This window comes from Malaya genurostris, chromosome 2 (assembly GCF_030247185.1).
Source record: "Malaya genurostris strain Urasoe2022 chromosome 2, Malgen_1.1, whole genome shotgun sequence".
NCBI lineage: Eukaryota > Metazoa > Arthropoda > Insecta > Diptera > Culicidae > Malaya > Malaya genurostris.
The window spans coordinates 260,171,015-260,196,458 of NC_080571.1; the positions used below are offsets into that span (position 1 = coordinate 260,171,015).

Below are 25,444 nucleotides of genomic sequence, written 5' to 3' on the forward strand. Positions count from 1 at the left end.
CCAGTCATCTTTTGACATCGGGTAGGTATTAGATCGGGGCTTGTGACGACCAGAGCTTAGTCAATCAAACTGCCGATACGAAACAGAATGGAGGAAGGCCACTATTTAAGTTAATCTCCTAATTGCCAATCAATCTTCTATTACTCTGTCTAGGACACCATTTTTGTACAATTAACTATTTCCGAACTAAAATGATGTGAAAAGATTGCATTCAAAAATCCCTTCGTTCTTTTTAAATGTCAGTCTTCAGTCATATTGGGTTTTTCATCCGTGAAAATAAATGGTTTGTCGTATAAAAGACGCGTGCAAAGATTAATTTTAGTCGGAGCATGTGAAGTCTGATGACCTGCTACAAGATTGTTAAAAATATATAAACTCCATGGAAAATTTAAAGAAATCATACATCAGTTCGTATTCGTATCTTATCCGACACAGTCGGAAATCGCTTACGGTCGAGCCAACAGAAACTAAGACAATACAGTGTGGTGAACAATAGAGTATTTGGAATGCAAATACGCATATATAAAAACCATCAATTTGTATTGATTTCAAGCGCTGCAACGTTAGACCAGCCGCAAACGAAATTGAAACATTTCTAGACGTAAAAGTTGTGTTTAAAAATACAGTTTAACAAGGCTTGTAGTTAGTATATGTCATGCTCGCTTTGCGCTGTTCACCAATATGGTACACAGTGTTGTGTATAATAATGTTAAATACAAAGTATCTGTGCACGTGGTAGACGGCGCCATAGAAGTGCGTACACATGACCCGGTATCCGGAATGGCGTGCGACTACATAAGGCAATTTCGTCTTACGTGGTATTTTGTCAGTCTGGGAGGCATCCTTGTACATTGCTGGTTACCTACGTGAATCATCTAAATTACATGTCAATGTTGTGAACTTTGAAAATGGCTGTATTATCGCTTTTAAAATGGCTGTATTTTTGCTCCGATTTTAAATTGAAATAAATATATTAACAAATTACTGATAGCTATCAAACGACGCGAATCTAATCCGACTGGTACAAGAAGAAGAGGAGCGCAGCGAGCAAGAAAGGAATGGACCAAATTCTAGGGGAGTACATACACATTTTTGTTCATATAATCTACAACTTAAACAATGCCATTTAATCTAATTTTATTTTGTTGTGTATTAATTCATTGGACATTTCGGTACTAACATGTGATTAGGGCATATCGTGCGATATGCCCTTTTGAAAGTTACGAAAAATAATGCTCATTACTCAAGTTTTAAACATGAAATTCAAGTATATTGCGCACAATTTCGTAGATTGGGCTATCTATTTACGAGATTATATCGATTATTGTGTAAATGGTGGTTGTAGAACCGAGCAATGAGCATTATATTTTGTAACATTCGCAGGGGCCTATCGTGCGATATGCCCTAATCACATGTTACTACCGATTTGTCCTCAGCTCATGTGAATATGTCAACTAGGTTAAACAGTTTATGAACATTTCGGATTTTTCTTTGCCTATGATGTAAATATATAAAAAAAACACTATTATTTCGCAATTCAGTAAGGACAAGGGGTGTGTGTGTTGTGTAAACAATTGGGTGAGGTAGACGTCGGGTTCATTATTGTGCCACCCACGTTCAATCCGTTTGATTGACGTTCACAATACTATTCATCGATTCTGTGGTCGTGCGGTGGAAGTTGGTTGCATGTGCTTCGGTCAACGGAGATGGTTAAAGGGAATTTTCGGTAGTATATTTCAGTAAAACTCACTTTGCATCATTTTAAATTGTTTTCTTCAAGTTTATTTATTGGGCCGGTTTTATTTTTTGCCAATGTGTACAAAATCGTAGTTTCATTGAATTTTCTCGCGAGAAATTTTGTTTTATTCGCTCAATAGAGTTAGAAAAAAGTTCGTTTCACTTGTTTCGGATTATTTCTGAAGTTGGTAGACAAAATAAGGGTGCAACACTCGTCTTCGGTCGCAATGTAGGGTGTGTAGAAAAAGTTTTCACTCATTATATGACTATATTGGATCAGTCTGTACAAATTGGAACTAAATGCGTTTGCATTTAAATCCCGTTATCATCCTATTATCTGAACTCGTTTACATTAGCAGTGCTATTCTGTTTCTCTGGGTTGCACTAAATTAAACAATAACAAAATAGGTGACTGACAGTAATATTCATTCTTTAAAAATGTCATATGTACAAAACAATCTATTATTTACAAAAATTATATCATCTGTAAACAGGATCATATATTCTAGTTGTTTGTCATATCATTAGAAATTCAATAATACAACTATGTATTATCTACGATTTAGGATAACGTGACGTGTTTCACAATTTACGGGGATCAATATAAAAAACCACTATCCAAACCAAATTGTCAAGCATAGAATTGTTTTTTTTTTTACCTTTGACAGTTAATAGAGTCGTATAGTGAAGTCATTTTCGTTTGATGCCGCGTCTAACTCAATTTTCTCATTAACAGTTGTTAAGCCAATTGTTTAAAACTAGTTTTGAACGTTGGTTCAACGCCATCGACACCTAGGTACAACAGAATTAAACCCAAGCAATCAAAAGTTCCACAATACCTGAAAAATTCACTTTCTCGCAGCTTAAAAGTACACTTATGATAACTTGAAGGTAAAGAAAAAATTCCATGAGAACTTTTTCGTTGCCTAAAAACCACGTGGAACTTCTTTTCTCGCTACTGATAAGCTAAACAATGTATTTCAGAAGATGCTTAAAAATTTGTTCAGTTGCGTCGCGTAAACTTTTAAATAAATTGAAATAACACTTAGGAATCGGGCAGCTTAGAATAATATTCCCGAGCTTCGCAAGCTGTTCAAGGCATTATCTTCATGAGTACTGTTTCATGAACGATGGTCAAAAACAGGTACAAATCCCATAAAACTGTCTGATAAATTCTTCTAGTTTGCAGAACTTATTATTTTGTGGGCATACAGACTTAATACGGCACTACTGGTCAATATGCCCTTAGGGCTGAGGCCAGTAGGTCGCGTATAACCACGTGGCTCGCTGTGCGTATTACATTTCCCTCCATGCTCTCTCGCGAATGTGCAAAATGACTCTCGATGTGGTCGAGTGGCCAAGAAAGTTTTGTTATTTTCGGTTACAAGTTTGACTGCATCACATGAAATCCAATAAAGCTACCGCTTGTTAGGCAGCCTTGCTGAGCCGATTTTATTTCTCTTTCATGTTTCGTTACGTTACTGGGAAACAAGTGCAGAAACCAAAAGCGCTGCCAAAGAAATCGACTTACCTTCACAAAAATAACATTCACTTCATTTTTATCGCGACAACATATATGTTTTTATGCACTAATCGCATCAAAATTAAATTATCTAGTCATTGTCAGGATAGATTTTTGATCCATGCTTTTGAAGGCGAGATATTCAATGAACAAGTTGAAAGACGGCGTTTTCAGCTATGCAATTCATCCTTCAGAAAAAAAATTCTTCCTGACCGCTAATGTCAATGAATCGTTATGAAATTTGCACAGAATAATCTAAATTAATTTTCTAAGAGATTGTCAGTTGAGTTTTTTGATAGTCGTCACCGTTTCTGAGAAAATCGGATTTGAAGCTTGAAAATAGCCCTCTAAAATGCCCTAATACACACTGGCCTAAGAGCCCTTAAAGGCTGAGGACAGTACCGTAAAGTGGTAGGTTTTTTGCTATTTTCCCGTTTCAAATTAAACGGATTTTCCCGTTTTCTTGGAAACGGTGCAGAATATAGAAAAACCCACCTGACAATGTCTTTGAAATATAGTTGAGAATATTCTGTGAAATTTTCAGAATGATTCATTGAGTTTAGCGGTCGTGTTGTATTTTTTTCTGACTGAAGAGCTGCTGAAAATTGGAACGCTCGGAAATGCATACCTCTACTTGTTCATCGAATATCTCGGCTTTGAAGGCTTGTATCATAAATCTACCGTGACAAAGTCTAGATAATTTAGTTTAGATGCGATTAGTACATAAAAACATATATGTTATCGCGATAAAAATAAAGTCTTGTATTTTTCTGTGAAACAAAGTCAGTTTCAATGCATCCACCATTTTTTTCGCTTTGGTTTCCTGATAGCATTCTGAAAAAGGAGAGAGAAATAAAATGTGCTCGACAAGGCTGCCAAACACACAGATTCAATCTTTGTGAAAGTTGAATATTTTTTCATTGTTCATTGGAATCCATGTAATGTCCAACCCATACGATAGATTAATGTGATAAAACTTCTCATCAAAATAATAAAATGTATGTTGGTAACCCGGTACAGTTTGCTCATATACGAGAGAGTACAAGAGAAATACGATGCGCAAAGGGAATTGAGCGAGCCACGTGGTCGATTTAAAACTCAACACGTGGCTCTGTGTCCTCAGACCTTAAGAGCCGTTACCCGCATAGCGTTTTGGCTACCTGGGCAGCCATGGCCACCAGAAGGCTACCAAAATTGATTCAGTTACGGTTGTCAAATCCAATTTGACAAAACAAAGTCGCCTGTATCCAAGTTAGCCGAGCGTTTTCATCTTCTCACCTTCGCTGAAAATGTCAAAGATTTCAATGTGGAAAAATCCTGGTGGATACGGTTGTATCGTTTGAGTTGTATTCCTGGCAGCGGTGAGGCAGCCGGTCACCAGAATGTCTGCCAGCCATATTTTTCCAGCTGGCAGCGTTTAGTCACCCGTCTGGCAGCCATGCGTATGCGGGTATCTGTAGATACGTCGAATAGAAAAATCTGTTTACCTACGAAAAACCTCGCAGGCATCGCTGACTCGTACGTCGGTTCCATCCTAGCATGCTTTGATTTAATCACACGAAAGCAATTGCTTGATTGTTATATTAAATCCGGACTATTTGCTTAGTTGTCGAAATTGTTAAATGCGGCCAAATTATTTGACACAAAAACTATGAGAATGTTCGGAAAACTTTTTTCCATGTCCACGAAAACTGAATCGAGGAAAAATCAAAAGTCGGAAGTGGCGAAAATTACGGCGTTAAAACAAACTCTAAACAGTTTACTGGTCAGGGATACGATGAGGCAGCTGATGGAGGAGGAGTGACAGAGATTTTCACACAATAAACTGTCGAAGAAAAGACAAGGCCATCGATTCCTGTGGTTTGTAGAGAGTGTTATTTATTTCGTGACCGGGATCATCAACCAGAGAATTTATGTGGAAAAACGTTTATTTCCTTTGTTTCAAACAATATAATTGTGTTCTGATTTCATCACACGAAAGCAAGCAATTTCTTGATTTTTATATTAAATTTTGCTCTATTTGGTCGGTAAATTGTCGAAATTGTTAAATGCGGCCAAATTATTTGGACACCAAAACAATGAGAATGTTCGGAGTACATTTTTCCACAGCCACGAAGACTGAATCGAGTGAAAATCAGAAGCCGGATGTTGCGAAAACTACGACGTCAAAACAAACTCTAAACAGTGTACTGGAGGAGAAGAAGGCAGAGATTTTCAAACTCATTAAACTGTCTAATTCTGTGGTTCGTAGAGTGTTATTTATTCCGTGACCGGGATCATCAACCAGAAAATTTATGTTTGTTCTTTTTGTTTCAAACAATACAATTGTTTGGTATCTTGCAACCAAAGAGTAGTTAGTTTGTTAGTCCTCGAAGAAAGCTTGAGCGAGTATATTTCCCTAATTATTTAAATATTTAAATACAAAACAAAGTTTGGCCGATTTCTACTCATTCTTATTTGACCACACATTATTTATGTTCTACAAGTGCTTTTCCACCTTCTTTATAACCAGTCTGAATATAGTCGTATTTGTTATACATTCCTATGGGCTGCTAGATAGAGAATATTCTACCCGGATTCGAAAAACAAACCAGTTGCTAATGGTTATAATCGGCTCAAATCAATTGGAATAAGGTTGCTTCAACTAGGAAGCTAGGAATCAATGCATTACTAAACGGTTGGCGTAGAGAACTTCACTAAAGCACTAAATATCTGCTACACATCATCACTATGACATAATAGCCGTTAATATCCAGTTCGTTGCTTCATATAAAATGATACAGGAATCGAAACAATCACAATAAACCTCCCAGTAGCGGTTGGGACACGTGTAAGCACGGTTATTTGCTCTAATACGACTTCCGACTGGTGACAGCTGATCAACGGACGAAACTACACGTGTTTCAATGTACGCACATCGCAACATCGTTTGAGTTCTGAGAAATTTAAACGCTTTGACGTCGGTTAATTAATTCCGAACTATTTTAATGCCTCGGAAACATGACTCTTCTAAGAAACGCTAGCAACCGATTCAATTAACCTGGTAATGGCCATGATCCGATGGAATCGCACAACTAGTTAGTTCAAACTTTTATTTAATTTATCTTGGAATAATCAAATATTCATCGAATTATAATAATTTAGTGTGTATACAACAGAAAGACAAGCATCACGATCTACACGAACGAAAACAGTTATTGGATCGTTTATGGGTGTGAAAGGGTAATAAAGCCGACTGACTGTCAACTGGAGTGTGCTGGTATCGGTAACCAAAATTCCTGCAACGTGTTGCTTCCTGTTCTTCTGAAAATATCCTCCCAAAAAGCATCACGTTATGATACGATACTAACGTCAAGTACTTTATTTAATTAAAATTAATCAATTTATCGAAACCTGTCGATGGCACCCTGTAGCGGCTTGTGCTCATTGTGTTCGATACGCACGTATCATTCGAACGTAGCGGTAAAATAGAAGTTGTTCTGTGGGAAAATTTGGTCGTTTTCTACATTAACGTGGTACAGGGTATGTTGTTGACAGCGGGGAATTGGGATCATTAGCGAGAAGCACAACCGTTGGGTGGGTTTGATTCCTTCGAAAAAAAAAATGCTTACTTGTGCCTGTTGAACAGTGCGCTTTCAACTCTTCCCTGTACGGAACCGTAACCGTATTTGAACCGACTGCGTAAATTGTGAAATGTCTCTTCGTCGTCAGCATAAGAGGAAAATGAAAATTGTAGCCAATCAGTATAACGGGGATGCCATCACCCAGAAAATAAACACATGTTGAGTGCGAGGGACATGCGTTTAGAACGCGATGAGAGGAACATTTAGCTATCTACTTCTTCAGACTCTTCGATAATTACTTCGTGAACACTGTGGCAAGACGCTATTAGTGGCTGTTTTTGACAGACTGCACCATCATTCGTTGGTTCACCGTTTGCATTGTTGCTGTTAGTTGCGCTACTACTATTTACAAAGTTACTGCTACTGCTATTACTAACGGCGCCGCCACAGGTTTGCCGCAGCTGAATAGGTACTACGGTAGGCACCTCAGAGGTACGATTAAGTAGATAGTCCAGATCGTGCGAAATGCGGTCCAGCATACCGTCGATGCGATCCGGTTCTTCGATTCCGGTCACTGTTATTATGGGAGCGGTGACTGTGTCCGGTAGTTGGGTCACCGACGGCTGCCCTGTTATTGTTTGTGGTTTCAGATGGTGCTGATGGTGCTCCACCACCGTAGGAGCTAGTGATACCGTAGGTGCTGCTGTCACCACCGGTAACGAGGCAATAGTTGGTATCAGTGCAGAAGGAGCTCCTACCATCACCATCATGCCGACTGGAGGTGGCTGTTGTTGTTGTGGTTGCTGTTGCTGCTGCAGCAGACAGATTGAGGTTGCAGGAGATGGTGCTGGTTTATCGAGAGCCATGCTGCGAATTCCTATTACGCTGTCTGAAAATAGTAACGAAAAGTTTATGAGGAAGTGAGTAGTGAATTTTCAAGACCATGCTATCAATTCAACTTATCAAATGAAAATCAAATTAATCGAACTGAATACTCAGAGTACTCATACTCTACGAGAAAAAGATTGAAAAGGAATTACGGAATAAAATGTAACAAAAAATAGCAAAATGGATTCCACAGAGGCTGAATTTGAACTTGAAATCATCTCCAAGTCAGAGATTGAAATTCAGTTAAAGCTTGCTTTAACTTCATTTAGAATTGGACCTAACTTTTGCTCATATTGTGGTGCTCCTGGTGGACGGATTTGGAAGATCTTGGCGCCCACGTGTCTGGAATTTTGTCAGCTTCACGTATGATTTTTGACATTCCGCAAATCGACTGTACTTTGTAAACAATAAACATGGAAGCCGAAAGAAGGGAAAAAATTGTGCAGTTTTTTGGAAAATCCATTGTGGTCTAGCTAGCTAAAAAGCTGAAATTGCCCAGAAATACCGTATGGCGCGTTATCAAACGGTATAAGAAAACATTGACGACGATTCGGAAGCCTCAAGCCAATCGTCGGAATGGAACTGTCAACCGGAAACTGCGTGGTAAGATTTCTAAGACGATTAAGAGGAATCCAAATCTGACGGACTGTGATTTGGCCAGAAAATTCGGTATTGTCCATAGTACCGTGAGGAGAACTCGACTCCGGAAAGGAATTAAGTCGTATCGAGCTAGCAAACAGCCAAATCGAACCATAAAACAGAATAGTGTGGTCAAAATTCGTGCTCGGAAACTGTATATTTGCCGTTCATTCGATCCCACAACTATCCCGAAATGTTTTGGCCAGATTTGGCAAGCTGTCTTTACAGCAAAGTCGTTCATGAATGGTATGCAGAAAAAGGGGTCCAGTTTGTTCCGAAAAACCTTAACCCACCCAACTGCCCCCCGTTCCACCCTATTGAGAAATACTGGGCAATCATGAAGAGGAGACTCAAGGCAAAGGGAAAGGTTGTCAAAGACATCAATCAGATAACGACCTGATGGAATAAGATAGCTAAAACGATGGACGAAGAAGGTGTGCTCCGCCTAATGAGCAGTGTTACAGGAAAAACTCGAGAATTCCTTCGAAACCGTGACGAATAATTTTATCCGTATTTTTTCTTAAAAGTATGAAGAAAACGCTACATTTGTATAAAAAAAGATCTTGAATCCAATAATAAATAACTGAAATACAGGCAATTGTCTTTGTTCCAATTCTATCTGAAGCAAGTTTTACTTGGCAAATTATTTTACAACAACAGGTAACATTCAAGGTGAAACCGTCTCACCAGAGTAAATCCCAGTCATTTTTGAATATGAAAAAGTACACTGAAAGAAAACGCAAGCCGCATAATGAATGAAACTCTACTTAATGCGATAAATAACTGAGGATTATGACTATTGAATGATTAAACAATTTGCAGGATTATATAATCAATATACAGTGAGTTTTTCTTCTTTTATGTATGGTCTCCAGTTATATTTTATATAGCTGTCAATTACGTTTGAAACTGTTAGAGAATTGTGTGTTACTCGTCATGGATCAAACTGAATGTATGATACCAATTGTCATCCTTGAGAAGAATTTAACAGTTGGAATAACTTTATGTTGAACAATGAAGAATTTTTTTTCCCTAAAGTAGAATGATGATTTGATGATTGGTAATGTTGAAGGAAAAATAAGATCGTGTGAATTTATCATAAAATTATCAGAGCGTTCCATCCACTTTATAAAATATTTTTGTCCGAATGTTGCATGACAGCGTCAGATGAGCTTGACGATTCTATAATTGTAATTATGTCATCTATAATTAAACCAAACATTGGATAACTTGTGAGAAAAACCAATGGCAGAATGTAAACAAAAGCGTTTTTTTTTGTGATATGAATATGATTTATCAGTGATTAAGAATGGTGCTCGATGGAAATATTGGCAAACCTTGTGTCAGAGTACTTTGATGAGTATTTATTGAAGTGAGAGTCTGTAGTAAACTTAGAGTTCATGTAATTATACACTGAAAGACTGAAATCAGCATTTTAGCAAAAAATTAGTTGATTTTATGATTTTAATTAGTTATTTTTTGAGACAACTAAAAAAATCTTATTTTTGCTAATTTAGATTTTTTAATTCTCATTCCCTTAATAATAATAAAATATTAGCTCAAATGTCTATTTTTTTTAGTTGAATTCACCAATTAAATGTGCTGTCATTTCTTAGCTAAGGCACAAAGCAATATGAATGGTTGAATTGGCTTCTGCAATCTGCAGCTATATGGCACCCGGTCACCGAAAAAACGGTACCCAAGTAGCAAATGAAACTTATTGAAATTTCAAGAGGTTCTACAATTGTTTTAGAATTTTTTTTTATGTTATATATGTTCAAAAAGATTTTTAAATATACAAAACTCGGTTGTGCAACTTAGACCTGTTAAGTTTCACGATAATACCGAAAAAAATCACTATAGAACAATTGTGCAGCAAATCACCAACTTGCCCACGTTGCACTAGTAGTTATAGAAGCTCTGCCAAAATTTTCACATCGTGATGTAAAAACGAAAAAACTAAAACAATTGTTCAACTTATCAAAAATTTTCCAAATGGCTGTCATAATTGTATCGAACTTAATATATGCCGAAATGGCTGTATATCTCTTGTGAAGAAAAAAAAAATAGTGAAATTATGCTCTTCGCAAGGAAAAACTGATAAACCGAATTGAAAACCTCGCAGTAAAAATTATTTTGCTACCGAGTCCGCATTGTCTTGACTGCCTTATGAAATTTTAGGTCAGTGTGCGCCGTTTTCTTCATTTTTAGAAAAACAATTCGAAACTGGCAAATAAGTTGTACCAGATTTATCTGCTTGAAATGAACGCAAAACTTGCCGACGTGAGAATATTATCATAAAAGTTTCAGAAATACAGCATTACATAGGCATTGAAAACAAAAATCAAATCAGATAATTTGAATTCGGTTTTCATCTCGCGAAAAAATGAACAGACCTGACATTACTTTTCAAAGATATTGAACAAAAAGTTAAGTTCATCATAGTTACTCTAATAGTTATATATTACCGCTTGAACAACTTGTTCTTGCAACTAAAGCACATGGGCTTACCAAAATAATACCTACAGTGCTTATCACAAATGTCGGGCTCACTAAGATGAATGACTAAACTGTATTGTTGTTTAAGTCAACTAGTTTGATAAAAATAAAAACAAAAATTTCTCTTTTCAATATTTAAATTTTTATATTTCCTTTTATTTTGGTAATATAAATCATTACGTTGGGTGAACCATTTTCTTTTCAACACACTGTTACCCTTGATGCCATATTGGAAAATATTGAAGAAAAATTCATTTCAAAATTTTTCAGATTAATTGAAACATCAATATGATTAAATTCGTCTGAAAAGGTGTATGCATGTTTGATAACTGTCTTATACATATTTTAAACACTATTCCGATCATATTCATTGAAAAGAATAGATTCTTGTTTTTATAGAAATTGATGTGTAATCATCAAAACACGTACATTCAAAGGCGCTTGAAAATTTCAGGCGTACGAAGACATGTTTCACCAAAACAAATTCAGTTCGTTGTCGATTTTCTATTTACTAAACATAAAAGATCAATTCTACAATACGTAGTATTACCATTTATTTATGTGCAGAATATTTTTAAAGTTCCATGTTTGTGTTACGGGCAGTTGTATTGAAAATCAAGTGTGAAACTTATTCATTAGAAATTATGTTTTCTATGTTTTTGTAAACATCGATTCGATTCTTATTTACATTACGTAGTAGTTTCCATGAGTTTCACAATTGTTTTTTCGTTGATTTTCGTTCTCATGCAGCAATTGTAATGGGTTTTTGTATCAGTTGACAATAATTGTGAATAAATGTTCGTGACAACGGAAGAACTCAAAGATATATTGCACAACACAGAAAAATTGCGCTTTTTCCATAACACAACACTTGCTAGAATAGTAATATGAACTAAGTTCATAAACTGCACAATCTGTAGAAAAATTCAAGACAGCAACTTAACGTGCTACTTGGGTAAGACCGTAATGACTACTAGCCACTAGATGGCACACACACTTACCGAAAAGAATTTCAGTCGCAGTTGTCTTATCTATATTGGCAAGTATAAATATGATGTTGTATTGGAGGAAAAGACATAAACGAAACATAAATTCCTTTTTAAAAATTAGAAGAAAAATTCGCTGTTGACTTCATTCGACTTCGCGAAATCGACTCTCTCACTGAAAACTTTTAACACTCGGAAAACAAAAACCGAATACTAATAGTACACCAGACGGCGTAGCCCGGAAGGTTGGAAAATACAAAAACTTCATTTGGCATATCCAATCAGAGTGCAACATTCGAAACTCACTTCACTGTTCCACTTAAAAACATTATTACGCACAATCGCTTCAAATGCGCACAAATTCTGAATCAATACATTACGGTATTTTTACATATGGGTTTAGATATTTAAATATGGATATATCGTAACAAATCATCAAAACAATTGGCAAAAAGCAAAGTCTTGGCATTACATTCCTTTTGTGGAATTTGGCCTTTCTGTTTCAACAGACTTCGCAGCCGATTCTTATGGCGTTTTTCATTGAGAGCCACTGGTGGCGTGGATTGCTCTGGTTTTGCTATTTCGAGCAGAAATGGCAATGAAACACCGTCAAAATATTGCATTTCTGCTCAAAAGTGCAAAATCAGAGCAATCCTCGCCACCAGTGTTTTTCAATGAAAAACGGCATTAGTGTACAGAATTATTGCATGGCTAGTACTATGGATTCTACTGACACTAAGAATCCTTCCAGTTCGGGGCTCGAACATATGACAACTGGCTTGTAAGACCAGCGTCCTATGCATTGAACCGCCAACCCGGGTTCGAGAACAATTGACAAGCAGTTTCAAAAAGACTATCCTTTTTAGATTTTTAATGGATTGTTTTGCTTTTACACTTCTATTGAGTTTTTGCTTAAAAACTTGTTAATAAAACCAATATCATTTTTGTTTTCCTTGTTCTGTCTTTCAGCAGTTATGGTGATAGATAAATAGAGTCAACTAGGTTGATTTTAATTACAAAATTAGTTGTCAATGAGAATTTCGTGTTAGATTGAAATATTGCTGGTTTGTGTCAAGAATATTCGCCAACTAAACACATTCTCTAAAAACAAGAGTTTTTACCAGTAAAGTAAATTCTGAATTTCTACTAATTTAATAGTTATTTTAGAAATTTTGTTGTTAAAATCAACTAATTCAAAAACAGTAATACGAATTAGGCGCAGAGCTAATTTCGGTCGTTCCGTGTAGGGCTAGCTAGACTTTCTAGCTGCTTAAGAAAACACGTGGCAATTTTTGGCAATTTTTCGAAGTACAGAACAAGTTCCACGTGAACTTTCTCGCTTCATAGAAGTTGAACTAGCCGTTTTTCGAAGTGTATAGTTTTTAGTTTGATAAGAGAAAGTACATTGCATTGAAATTTTCGTTCACTTAATTCGACCATCTCCATTAATATCAGTGTAGTTCATACAGAAAAATTGAATGTGAATGTTCCAAAAAGTTTCAATGGTTCTGTAACAATAAATCTTATTGGTTTTTTTTCGGTGGTTGAAAACTTATTAATTTATTATTTTCACTGCCTTGGCGTGGGAAGGTAAGTTTCTTAAGACAATATTAACTATTCCACCAATTGTCTTTCTATTATTTGAGTCAGGAGCGAAATACGAAGAAATCTACTTTAAGGCCGCATTCAAAAAGCCGTTCGAAGTTTATTGATGAATAATACGACCAATTTTGGGACATGTTTTGCAGCTCGAACCTTATTCTATAGAGTTTCATAGTACACTCCGTAATTCCAAAATTTCAAGTGCAATCAGTTTAAGTGGATTTTCATAAATTTTGTTATAAATCATTCGATTGCTATAAACCGTTTTACCAACAGCAAAAATACGACTAACTTCGCGAAGCAGATCAAAACTCGAAAAAACTGTCGAAATTGCAACAGGTGTCCAAATGGTTAGAAGCAACAGCCTTTCTGATGAATCGGGTGATAGTGTTGATCGTTCTATAAAATACACATTATTTAATTATTGTTAAAGAAATAATCTTTGTCTTCAATAATCAGTATTATTTTTTATGTATAAAATACTTGTAGATTCAATGGAAATATTTGTTAAATATTCTTAAATCTATTAAAGGAAAACAAATTGCAGCTTCAGCCAGTACAATTAATTAAATTAAACCAGTTATTTTGGAGCTATTTCAATGAAATGAATTGAAACATGATTATTCGTACAATATTTTACATTATGTGTAAATAGAAAACTACGTACAAATGTTTGCGTGCAGGTATATAGTTTGCTATAGTACAAATGGCGATTATCTTTAAATTTTGTTAGACATCCTGCAATTTCAATCCAAAAAGACTTGCAAATACTCCTATCATATTGTTCCAACCTTAATATAAGACGATATGCTTTCCGTTAGATTGGTTGACAAACATGTGTGAGACATTAATTGTCGAAAAATGTTCATCATATCTGATCTTCGACGTTTGTTAGGAACACTGCATTAATTTTAAAAAATGCGAAAACTTTTTGGGTGTTTTAAAAATTTCTAATTCACACTCATTGAATGCATTTTCAAAAAGATTTTACTATATATGAAAGGTATCAAAGTCGACCTGGAGCAAAATCAGAGCTTTTAAATGTAATGCATTTTAATTTATTTTCATTTCCAGCTGTATAATTTTAATATTAATTCATCCTAATATCATGCGCATTATAACTAATACAAGTACATTAATGAAAGTTTTTTTTAATAACATCCGACGATTGGTGTAGATAAAATTCATTCAGTTTATGGCGTTCGGTTATATGTATGAACATCATACACATTACAAAATGTATAGTATTTCCTATATGGCTGCTATGATGACTAATTTTGAAACGGGAATCATCTACATTTTGGATTCTTCCAATTTACAAGTGTATGTGTTTCAAACCAATTTTCAAACACCAGGCATAAAACATCCTATTCTTTTGCATCAACAGATTACAATCATCCAAATGATATATTTCACTTGAACAAAGTATATCTAAACTAACTAAAACTAAAGCTAATTAGATAGTAACCCTAGGAACAATTTCTTGACAACGTTTCGTGATAGATTAAAGTCGAATGAATTGGTACAGTGGTTGAATATTCGGAACATGCTGGCAAAAGGCTCGTTATGCCGATAATTAGTTCTAGCATAGGGGATCATAAGAGAAGAATAGTTCCGAAGATTACGGCGATGGATATCTACTTGTAAAAGCTGTAAGAGCTCGGGACAGTCTTCTTGATTGGAGGATTAGGATGATTGGAGGAGATCTGTCACAAAAGTAGTCTCGCGACGGACAGATAACAAGTCGAGATCAATCAGCTTGCATCTGGCGGTAACTTTGAAGGTTCCAAAGGTATCTCCAAAGAAGCCGACGCAGAGCGAATCGAACAAATTTTCGTTGGATTGCTTCAATGCGTTCAATTGGATATTGTTTTGGTAGTACGGTGACCAGACAACCGAGGCATATTCGAGCGTAGAGCGAACTAAGGGCAAGCAGTGTACATCATCGAATTCTTTAGTAACGCGGAAAATGAATCCTAGCAGCTTGGAGGCTTTGGCGATAGTAAACTCAATGTGCTCCTTGAAATTTAGAGTCCAGGAGGACACTAAGGTTCTTCACAGACGACGTACGTTCCAGAACAATTTGTGAAATCAGTTCGTGCTCGCATCGCATCCGACGCAGTCCAAAATTTCTTACGGTCGCGACGACAGAAACAAAGACAATACAGTGCAGTGAACAATAGAGTGTACGAAATGGGCCAATACGATTTAACAAAGCCTGAAACTTGGCCTACAAGGCTAAATTCAATTTATATTGATTTCAAGCGCTGCAAAGTTAGACCAGCAGCAACCGAAATTGAAATCTTGCTTAAGGAACGAATGCATCTAAACGTTAACGATGTAAGCGAGATTCAATTCAACAAGGTGTCTAACTGTGTGTACATTATGTTCAAACGTGAAAAAGATGCAATTGCATTTGCTTCGGTTAATAACGGGGTGCACAGTATTGATCATGACAATGTTAAATATAAAATCCCTGTGTACATGGTGGACAATGCCATAGAAGTACGCGTGCATGACCTTCCCCCGCAGACCAGTGAGGGGTATGTTCGGGAATGTATGTCGCAGTACGGTGAAGTTCTTTCCATCGAAAAGCAAGTATGGCGGAATTTTTTCCCGGGTATCCGGAATGGCGTGCGAGTGGTACGTATGCAACTACGTAAAGCAATTCCATCTTACATCGTTTGTGGTCAAGGTGGAATACATCCGTGTAAAACGCTGATTACGTATGAAAATCAATTGGTTACATGTCAGTTTTGTGAACAACCTGCACACTACGGCAAACCTTGCACTGAAACTGCGAAAACAAACAAAACAAACAAAAACAAGGACAACCGCTTAACAACGGAAACTAGTGAATGCAGTGCTCCTGTTTCAAAAACACCTTCACCATCTAACCAACTATCAACTGCAATCAATGTACAAAGCGCATCTACGGCAACTGCAAATGAACCCAAGACGGCGATCAACAACGAAAACAAGGAAACGGAAACCGGTCACAACTCTAACGATATAGCAATGGATGATACGAGCAACGGACAAAATGACCTCCAATCTTCGCTAGAAGGAAATGGAAGCTCCTCTCCCCCTAGAAGAAGGGTGACAACGAGATCCAACAATAAAAAAATAATTTTATGTAACAAAACCATGGGTAAATCGGCCACGTAAAGCTATACGCAAATTGGCCTGAATAAAAATTGTTAAAAAAAAAAAATTTGTGAAATATTATAGTTGAAGCTGACTACAGACTGTTTGCGACTAAAAGAGATGACAGAGCATTTGGAGGCGTTCAAAACGATTCTGTTGAATAGCCATTTTTTTCAACTGATTTTGTAGGAACAATACGTCAGCTGTGGATTTGATGACATGAAATAATTTGAAGTCATCGGCGAACGATAGTTTCATGCACTTGATCAAATAATTTAAATCGTTGAGATAAAGTAAAAATATAAACGGTCCAAGGTGACTTCCTTGAAGAACTTCAGAGGTAACAGAGGTAACCTTGAGATTGTTATGTGATGATTAATCTTGTCGAACGCAGCGGAGAAATCGATGTAGATGTACTTGTCGTGATTGTAACGAACGTATGTTCAAGGAAGTATAGGATACTAAATTTGTAGTCGTCGAACGGTTTTATTGTATTTTCAAAACTAGCCCTCTGGATGAGTGATAAGTTGTAGATCGTGAATATCTCTTGTAGTTTTTTTTCCTTATAACTATTTATTGGAATATGAATTAAAATTAAATTATTAAGATTTAAATTGGGTGTTCAGCCACAAGTGGTGACTTTTCAGCCCTGTTATGTATATGATTTGGTTGTTACCATGAGGACATCATTTGCTTCCGCAATTCTGAGATTTTTGTGTAGGGAAAATTCTAAACCTACTTGTATTGTGTAATAGGGAAAAATAACTTTAAGAAAAGAAGCTCTTGGCTTATGAGGAAATCTCTTGTAGTTTATGATAAAATTTGCACGAGATAACCACAAATAACTCAATTTTAACGATTTGATTTTTGTTTTGTTAAGACGTAGATCCGTCTTGTGAAATTTTTTTAATTGGATCAGTATCTAACGAGGAAATCAGATTAGAAAAATGGCATGCGAATGCAACTATGTAATGAAAACCGCGAGAATGTTACCGCAGAGACGGGACTCGAACTAAACTACCCTGCATATGAAAACATATGAAGAGAAAGTCCAATTGACTAGAAGAACCAAGCATGCTTCGTTGTATTTGGCCGCCACAGTGGACAGTTTTTATCGTATGGGCTGAAAAGTCCCGGGCCTAACAAAGAGAACATGATTTTTTTGGTTCAAAATTAACTTTATTCACCAACGTAATCTCCATAAAGAGCAACGCAATCATTCCAGTGCCGCTCTAACATCTCAATACTCATTGCCGTTTCAACCTTCCGAGCGAACGGACGTGATTTGGATTTACTGCGAAAGCATTGAAAACCAGTTGTGTGTGTGTGATAAAGTGGTCGGACGATATTGTGTGATAGACAATAGTGCTTTTTCCTCTGAGAGGTTTTTTTTTCGCATTATATAATAGAACAGTGCCTTATTGCGAGCGGTCGATCGAAACGGTACCGTTAGCCGGTTATTGTTTCGGCGATCAAGGCCAAGTGTGCGGATTATAAACAAGCGGCCATTGTGTGAGGATTATAAATAAGTGTGTCTTTTCCTCTCGGAGGTTTTTTGCACATCATCAAAGCGGCGATACGCCGATCGACGAAGTCCAGCTTGGTGTCCCCCGTTGGATCTTAGTTAAGTACCTTTACTTCGTTTATTTTTATTTCTTTATTTGACCATTATATTTCCTCCCGAATCATTTGTTTTTGCGCGGAAGTAGTTCCGCTATGTCTAATTTAAAACCTGCCCCCCCCGCTCCCGATGTTCAAATGGAGACTTCCCTTGTCAGTAAAAAGTCCCGCATAAAGAGCTATCCTGATGGGCTCGCACTACCGGCCGGGCCTTACGCGGTCTATTTCCGGACCAAATCAAAGGAAAAAAAACTGAATATTTTAAAAATATCGCGGGACCTGTATTCGCGATATAATACCATAAAAAGTATAGATAGAATACGGCCAGACAAGCTCAGGGTCCTGTTTACCAGCTCAAAACAGGCTAATGAGCTTGTTCAAAATGATCCCTTTACGCTGGAGTACCGCGTCTACGTGCCAGCTCGTGAAGTCGAAATCGACGGTGTGGTCACCGATTCGAGTTTGACTTGCGAGGATATTCTTAAGTACGGGGCGGGTTGTTTTAAAGACCCCTCACTTAGGAATGTCAAGATACTGGATTGCAAGCGATTGCATTCAGTATCGATCGCCGGGGATGGAACAAAGTCCTATCCCCAATCAGACTCTTATCGTGTGACCTTCGCCGGATCGGCTTTACCTAATTACCTCCTCTTGGACCGGGTTCGTCTGCCTATTCGTCTTTTTGTACCTCGTGTAATGAATTGCACCAATTGCAAACAGCTTGGGCATACAGCTACCCATTGCAGCAATAAGCCACGTTGTGCTAATTGTGGAGAGGCTCATGCGGATGGCTCTTGCGGTAAAAATGCTGAAAAGTGTCTCTACTGTAAGGAGGGTTCGCATGACCTAATGGCATGTCCCGCATACAAACTGCGCGGAGATAGGATGAAGCGTTCTCTGAAAGAACACTCCAAGCGTTCATTTGCAGATATGCTTAAAAGTGCCACCCCTCCTAAACAGACAACAAATCCATATGCTTGCTTGTCAACTGACGAGAGCGAATCTGACGACCCTTTAGAAGGTCCATCTTCGGCGGTCCCTCATAGCTATAGGAAAAGAGCAAACAAATCCTATCATAAGCTCCCTAGTAAGGGTTCGAAGATGTCTTCCGAAGGGCTTCGAAAAGTTACAGCTAACGGGAATCGTGACAAACTACCGAAGCAAAAAGCTCCTGGTCTCGGAAAACTCAATTCCGAGATGGAATTCCCACCGCTTCCAGGGACTAAAAAATCCCCAAGCGTCCCTGAAAATCCACCAGAGAACCAACTAGGTGCTGGACTTATAAAGTTCTCTGATGTTGTGGACTGGATTTTTACAACTTTCAATATTTCAGACCCTCTTAGAAGCATTTTAATTGCTTTCATGCCAACAGTAAAAACATATTTGAAGCAGTTGACTGCAAATTGGCCCCTTCTTTCAGCGATTGTATCTTTCGATGGCTAAATCATCCACCGAGGTCACGGATCTAATCACTGTTTTACAGTGGAATTGCAGAAGTATTATCCCAAAAATAGATTCATTTAAATTTCTAGTAAACAATCTGAAATGTGACGCATTTGCATTGTGCGAAACTTGGCTAACTTCTGAAATACTCTTAAACTTTCACGATTTTAACATTATTCGTCTGGATCGAGATAATCCCTATGGAGGAGTACTTTTGGGGATCAATAAGTGCTATTCTTTCTATCGCATTAACCTCCCCTCGATACCAGGTATTGAAGTTGTCGCATGTCATGTTACAATCAAAGGTAAGGACCTTTGCATTGCTTCCATCTACATTCCCCCAAGAGCCTCGGTTGGGCATCGGTGGCTCAGTGATATCGTAGAGCTCCTTCCTGCACCGACGTTGGTTTTAGGAGACTTTAACTCACACGGTACGGGATGGGGCTGTCTTCACGATGATAACAGATCAACTATGATCCATGATATCTGCGATAACTTCAATATGACAATCTTGAATACGGGAGAAATGACACGGATTCCTGCACCACCAGCAAGACCAAGTGCGCTGGATTTATCCCTTTGCTCGACATCGCTACGGTTGGATTGCACGTGGGAGGTAATTCCTGATCCCCACGGTAGCGATCATCTACCGATCGTAATATCAATCACCAGCGGCTCAAAACCATCGAAGACAATCAATGTTTCGTATGACCTCACACGAAATATTGATTGGAATAGCTATGCGACCTCGATATCTGAGAAACTTGAAAGAACTCAACAACTTCCTCCGGAGGAAGAGTACACGTTTTTGGCTGGCTTGATTCTCGACACCGCGACTCAAGCTCAGACGAAACGTGTACCCGGCGCGAAAACTAACATCCGTCCTCCCAACCCGTGGTGGGACAAAGAGTGCACAAATTTAAACGCGGAGAGAGCCTCCGCGTATAAAATATTCAGAAAAAATGGAACACCTGATAATTACCGGAATTACGCGGCGTTAGACGTTAAAACTAAGAACTTGATTAGAGCCAAGAAACGTGGTTACTGGCGTCGGTTTATAGACGGCTTAACGAAAGAAACATCTATGAGTACTCTTTGGAACACAGCCCGACGAATGCGCAATCATAACACCACGAATGAAAGCGAGGAATATTCCAACCGCTGGATATTCGATTTCGCTAAAAAAGTATGCCCAGACTCTGTTCCGGAACAGAAGATCACCCGCGCCGCGACACCAAATACAAACGAAACACCGTTTTCGATGGTAGAGCTCTCACTTGCACTCTTGTCATGTAACAATAAAGCCCCGGGATTAGACAGAATAAAATTCAACTTGTTGAAAAATCTGCCAGACCCCGCCAAAAGGCGCTTGTTGAGTTTATTCAATAAGTTCCTTGAGGACAACATTGTTCCACATGACTGGAGACAAGTGAAAGTGATCGCCATTCAAAAACCAGGAAAATCAGCCTCCGATCACAATTCGTATCGGCCGATTGCTATGCTTTCCTGTATCCGGAAATTGTTCGAAAAAATGATTCTCTTCCGTCTAGACAATTGGGTCGAAACTAATGGCTTACTTTCAGATACACAATTTGGTTTCCGCAGGGGAAAAGGAACGAACGATTGTCTTGCGTTGCTCTCAACAGAAATTCAAATGGCATTTGCTCGTAAAGAACAAATGGCGTCAGTTTTCCTAGACATTAAGGGGGCTTTTGACTCAGTTTCTATAAATATCTTATCTGAGAAGCTGCATCAGCATGGTCTCTCGCCAGTTTTGAACAACTTTTTACATAATCTATTGTCTGAGAAACACATGTATTTCGCGCATGGTGATTTGTCGACAATACGATTCAGTTACATGGGTCTTCCTCAGGGCTCATGCTTAAGCCCCCTTCTATACAATTTTTACGTAAACGACATCGATAAATGTATCAACACATCTTGCACGCTAAGACAACTTGCCGACGACAGCGTTGTGTCTATTATAGGACCCAAAGCTGGCGATCTGCAAGGGCCGTTACAAGATACTCTTGTCAACTTATCCACATGGGCTCTTCAAATGGGTATCGAATTCTCTACGGAGAAAACTGAGCTGGTTGTATTTTCGAGAAAGCGAGAACCAGCACAATTACAGCTTCAACTAGGGGGTGAAACCATAGCTCAGGTCTTCACATTTAAATATCTCGGGGTCTGGTTCGACTCCAAAGGCACCTGGGGATGTCACATTAGGTATCTGAAAAGAAAATGCCAACAAAGAATCAACTTTCTTCGGACAATAACCGGGTCGTGGTGGGGTGCCCATCCAGGAGACCTGATCAGGCTGTACCAAACAACGATATTGTCCGTGATGGAATACGGATGCTTTTGCTTCAGATCCGCGGCGAACACTCATTTCATCAAGCTGGAAAGAATTCAGTATCGTTGTTTGCGTATTGCCTTGGGTTGCATGCAATCGACTCATACGATGAGCCTCGAAGTGCTGGCGGGTGTTCTCCCATTGAAAAACCGGTTCTGGGATCTCTCATATCGTTTGCTCATTCGATGCGACATTTTGAATCCTCTGGTGATTGAAAATTTCGAAAGGTTAGTTGAGCTTAATTCTCAAACCCGTTTTATGTCCTTGTATTTTGATTACATGGCTCAGAATATTAATCCTTCTTCGTTTGTTTCCAACCGTGCTCATTTCTTGGATACTTCTGATTCTACTGTGTTTTTCGACACATCCATGAGAGAAGAAATTCGTGGAATTCCGGCTCACGTGCGCCCTCAAGTGGCCCCAAATATTTTTTATAATAAATTTAGAACAGTCAACTGTGAAAAGGTGTTTTACACTGACGGATCAAACATTAACAAGTCCACAGGCTTCGGCATCTTCAATCAAAACATCACCGCTTCTTACAAACTCAGTGATCCGGCTTCAGTTTACGTCGCAGAATTAGCTGCTATTCAGTACACCCTCGAGATCATTGAAACCTTGCCCAAAGACCATTACTTCATTGTCACGGACAGTCTAAGCTCAATAGAAGCTCTCCGGGCAATGAAGCCAGGAAAGTATCCCCCATATTTCCTGGGGAAAATACGGGAACATTTGAGTACTTTATCTGAACGGTCTTATTTAATATCATTAGTCTGGGTCCCTTCGCATTGTTCCATTCCGGGCAATGAAAAGGCAGACTCATTGGCTAAAGTGGGCGCATTAGAAGGTGATATTTATGAAAGACCAATCTGCTTCAATGAATTTTTCAGTATCTCTCGTCAGAAAACTCTCGAAAGTTGGCAAACTTCATGGACGAATGACGAACTGGGACGATGGCTACACTCCATTATCCCTAAGGTATCGACGAAACCTTGGTTCAAGGGGATGAACGTGAGTCGTGATTTCATTCGCGTTATGTCACGACTCATGTCAAATCACTATACATTCAACGCACATCTCCGGCGTATCGGGATCGTGGAGAACGGGCTCTGCACCTGTGGCGACGGTTATCAGGACATCGAGCATGTCGTGTGGTCGTGCGTAGAGTATCGCGACGCCAGGTCGAAGCTACTGGAATCCCTCAGGGCCCGAGGTAGACCGCCTGAGGTTCCGGTTCGGGATGTGTTGGCGAGTCGGGATAGTTCATATATGCTTCTCATATACCAGTTCCTCAAACACATTAATATACAAGTGTAATCTGTTACATCTGGCTTAGAAAGTTCCTCCTATTTATCGACGTTGTTTCAACTGTGGCTAAGAATTATTTCTCAACTGCAGGTTCGACACTAACTTCCGCCGATTATCCCGATTCCTCATCTGTCCACCATCTTCATCGGAACTAACAAGATCTTTTTGCTGTCACTAACCTCCGCTTCCCCCCTCCCCGTCTCTTCACCATCTCGATGTCAACTAATTAGATCTCTGTCGTTTTAGTCATTTCATTCCCATATCCCCTTTTTACTCCGTTTTACGCAATATTTACTTCGCTATATTTTTTTTTTTCATTTTCTTCTGTAACAACACCATCATCGCCCACGGAAACTTATCAACAGCATGCGGGCCACCCGCCGGGTATTCGTAACCTGGGGGTGTTTCCCGCGGACCCACACGGACCGAAGAATGCGGCCAATATGAATATTCACCAACGCCATATGGAAGACTCTCATGAAATATTCAGATCACCGGCCGATCACCACATGAAGGCTGGATCTGCCAAAGTCAACCACTGCGACCCAAATATGACATTACTTAATGATACAACCCTAGTTTTAAGTTAGTCGTAAATTTTAAATTAGTAAAAGCCCTTGGCATCTTAGAGCTTAAGCAGTGTGCCTTAAACATTATATTCTTGAATAAAAAAAAAAATCTCAATACTACTTTTGTAGAACGATTTATCTTTTGCCTCGAAATAGGCTTCAGTTTCAGCGATAACCTCTGCATTCGTGCGAAATTTCTTACCGGTGAGCATTTTTTTCAGGTCTGCGAACAGCCAATAGTCGCTGGGAGCCGAATCTGGTGAATACGGTGGATGTGGGAGTAATTCGAAGTTCAATTCTGTATAAAATGTTCAAAACGACGAATGTAACAATGAGAGATTCTCTTTGTCTACTTTCTATTTTGATTATTGCGAAATATTCCTGCTTTTTTCGGTAATTTCTAATTAGAGAGAAGGATACCGTAATAATCGAAAGAGATAGTAAACAAAAAGAATCTCTGCTTGTTACATTCGTCGTTTTGAACATTTTATACAGAATTCATGTAGTTTTGTCATTGTTTGTCGTTTCTTTGCAATTTCAGTCTTCAAGCGCTCCAATGACGCTAGATAATATTCACTGTTAATGGTATTTCATTTCTCAATATTACACCATACACATCCCAAAATACCGAGGCCGTAGCCTTTTCAGCCGATTGTTGTGCTTTCGGGATGCTTTGGACGAGGTTCACCTGTTGCTGTCCACTCAGATGACGATCGTATTGATTCCGAAATGAAGTGATGAATCCATGTTTCATCCATTGTCACATATTGATGCCAAAATTCCGGTTTGTTACGTTTAAACAGCCCGGGTTGGCGGTTCAATGCATAGGGCACTGGTCTTTCAAACCAGTTGTCGTATGTTCGAGCCCCGACCTGGAAGGATTCGTAGTGTCAGTAGAATCGTAGCACCAGCCATGCAATAGTTCTGTGCGCTAGGAATCGGCTGCGAAGTCTGTTGAGAAAGAAGTTCAAATTCCACAAAAAGAATGTAATACAAAATCTTTGATTCGTCTTTGGCTTTATAACATTCATAGCATTTCTCGCAGAAGGTATTAACGGCCGCGAAGACTGTTGTGAAACAGAAGGTCAAATACCACTACAGGAATGTAATACCAAAGCTTTGCTTTACGTTTAAACTTGGTCAAACAATGCTCGGAATCATTCATCAACACGTTCTCGTTTTTGGTCAACAGTGAGCAAACGCGGCACCCACTTTGAACAGAGCTTTTGCATAGTCAAATGCTCATGCAATATAAAGCCAGCATTGTTGTTTCTGATGGAGAGGAGTCTCCATAACACTTTTCAAGCCATTGCTTCGCTTGAACGGTATTTTTCCCATCAAGAAGCAGTGTAAAATTAAAATACGAAATTGTTTTTGATACATTAACATATTCTGAAAATAGAAAATAACAAAAGTACCGTCACTCTTAGCACAATAACTCACAAACTAATGAATAGGTTGTGTGAGAGTACCGTACCCATTGACTTTTTGTCAGCCTTTAGCTTTGCTAAGTATCTATAATCAGCGCAATTAGAATTAGTATCGCTATGAGTATCGTGGTCCAG

At 38.4% G+C, this 25,444-nt stretch overlaps 1 protein-coding gene across 1 annotated transcript in view; it reads right to left on the reverse strand.

The window, feature by feature from the left end:
* Positions 1 to 1,756: 1,756 nt before the first annotated feature.
* The window catches only part of LOC131429205 (uncharacterized), a 443,882-nt gene continuing 420,194 nt past the window's right edge, over positions 1,757 to 25,444 (reverse strand). The window contains exon 22 of the mRNA XM_058593255.1: positions 1,757 to 7,711. Within this exon, the coding sequence (XP_058449238.1) occupies positions 7,086 to 7,711 (626 nt within the window). The 3' untranslated portion in view covers positions 1,757 to 7,085. The remainder of the gene's footprint in view (positions 7,712 to 25,444) is intronic.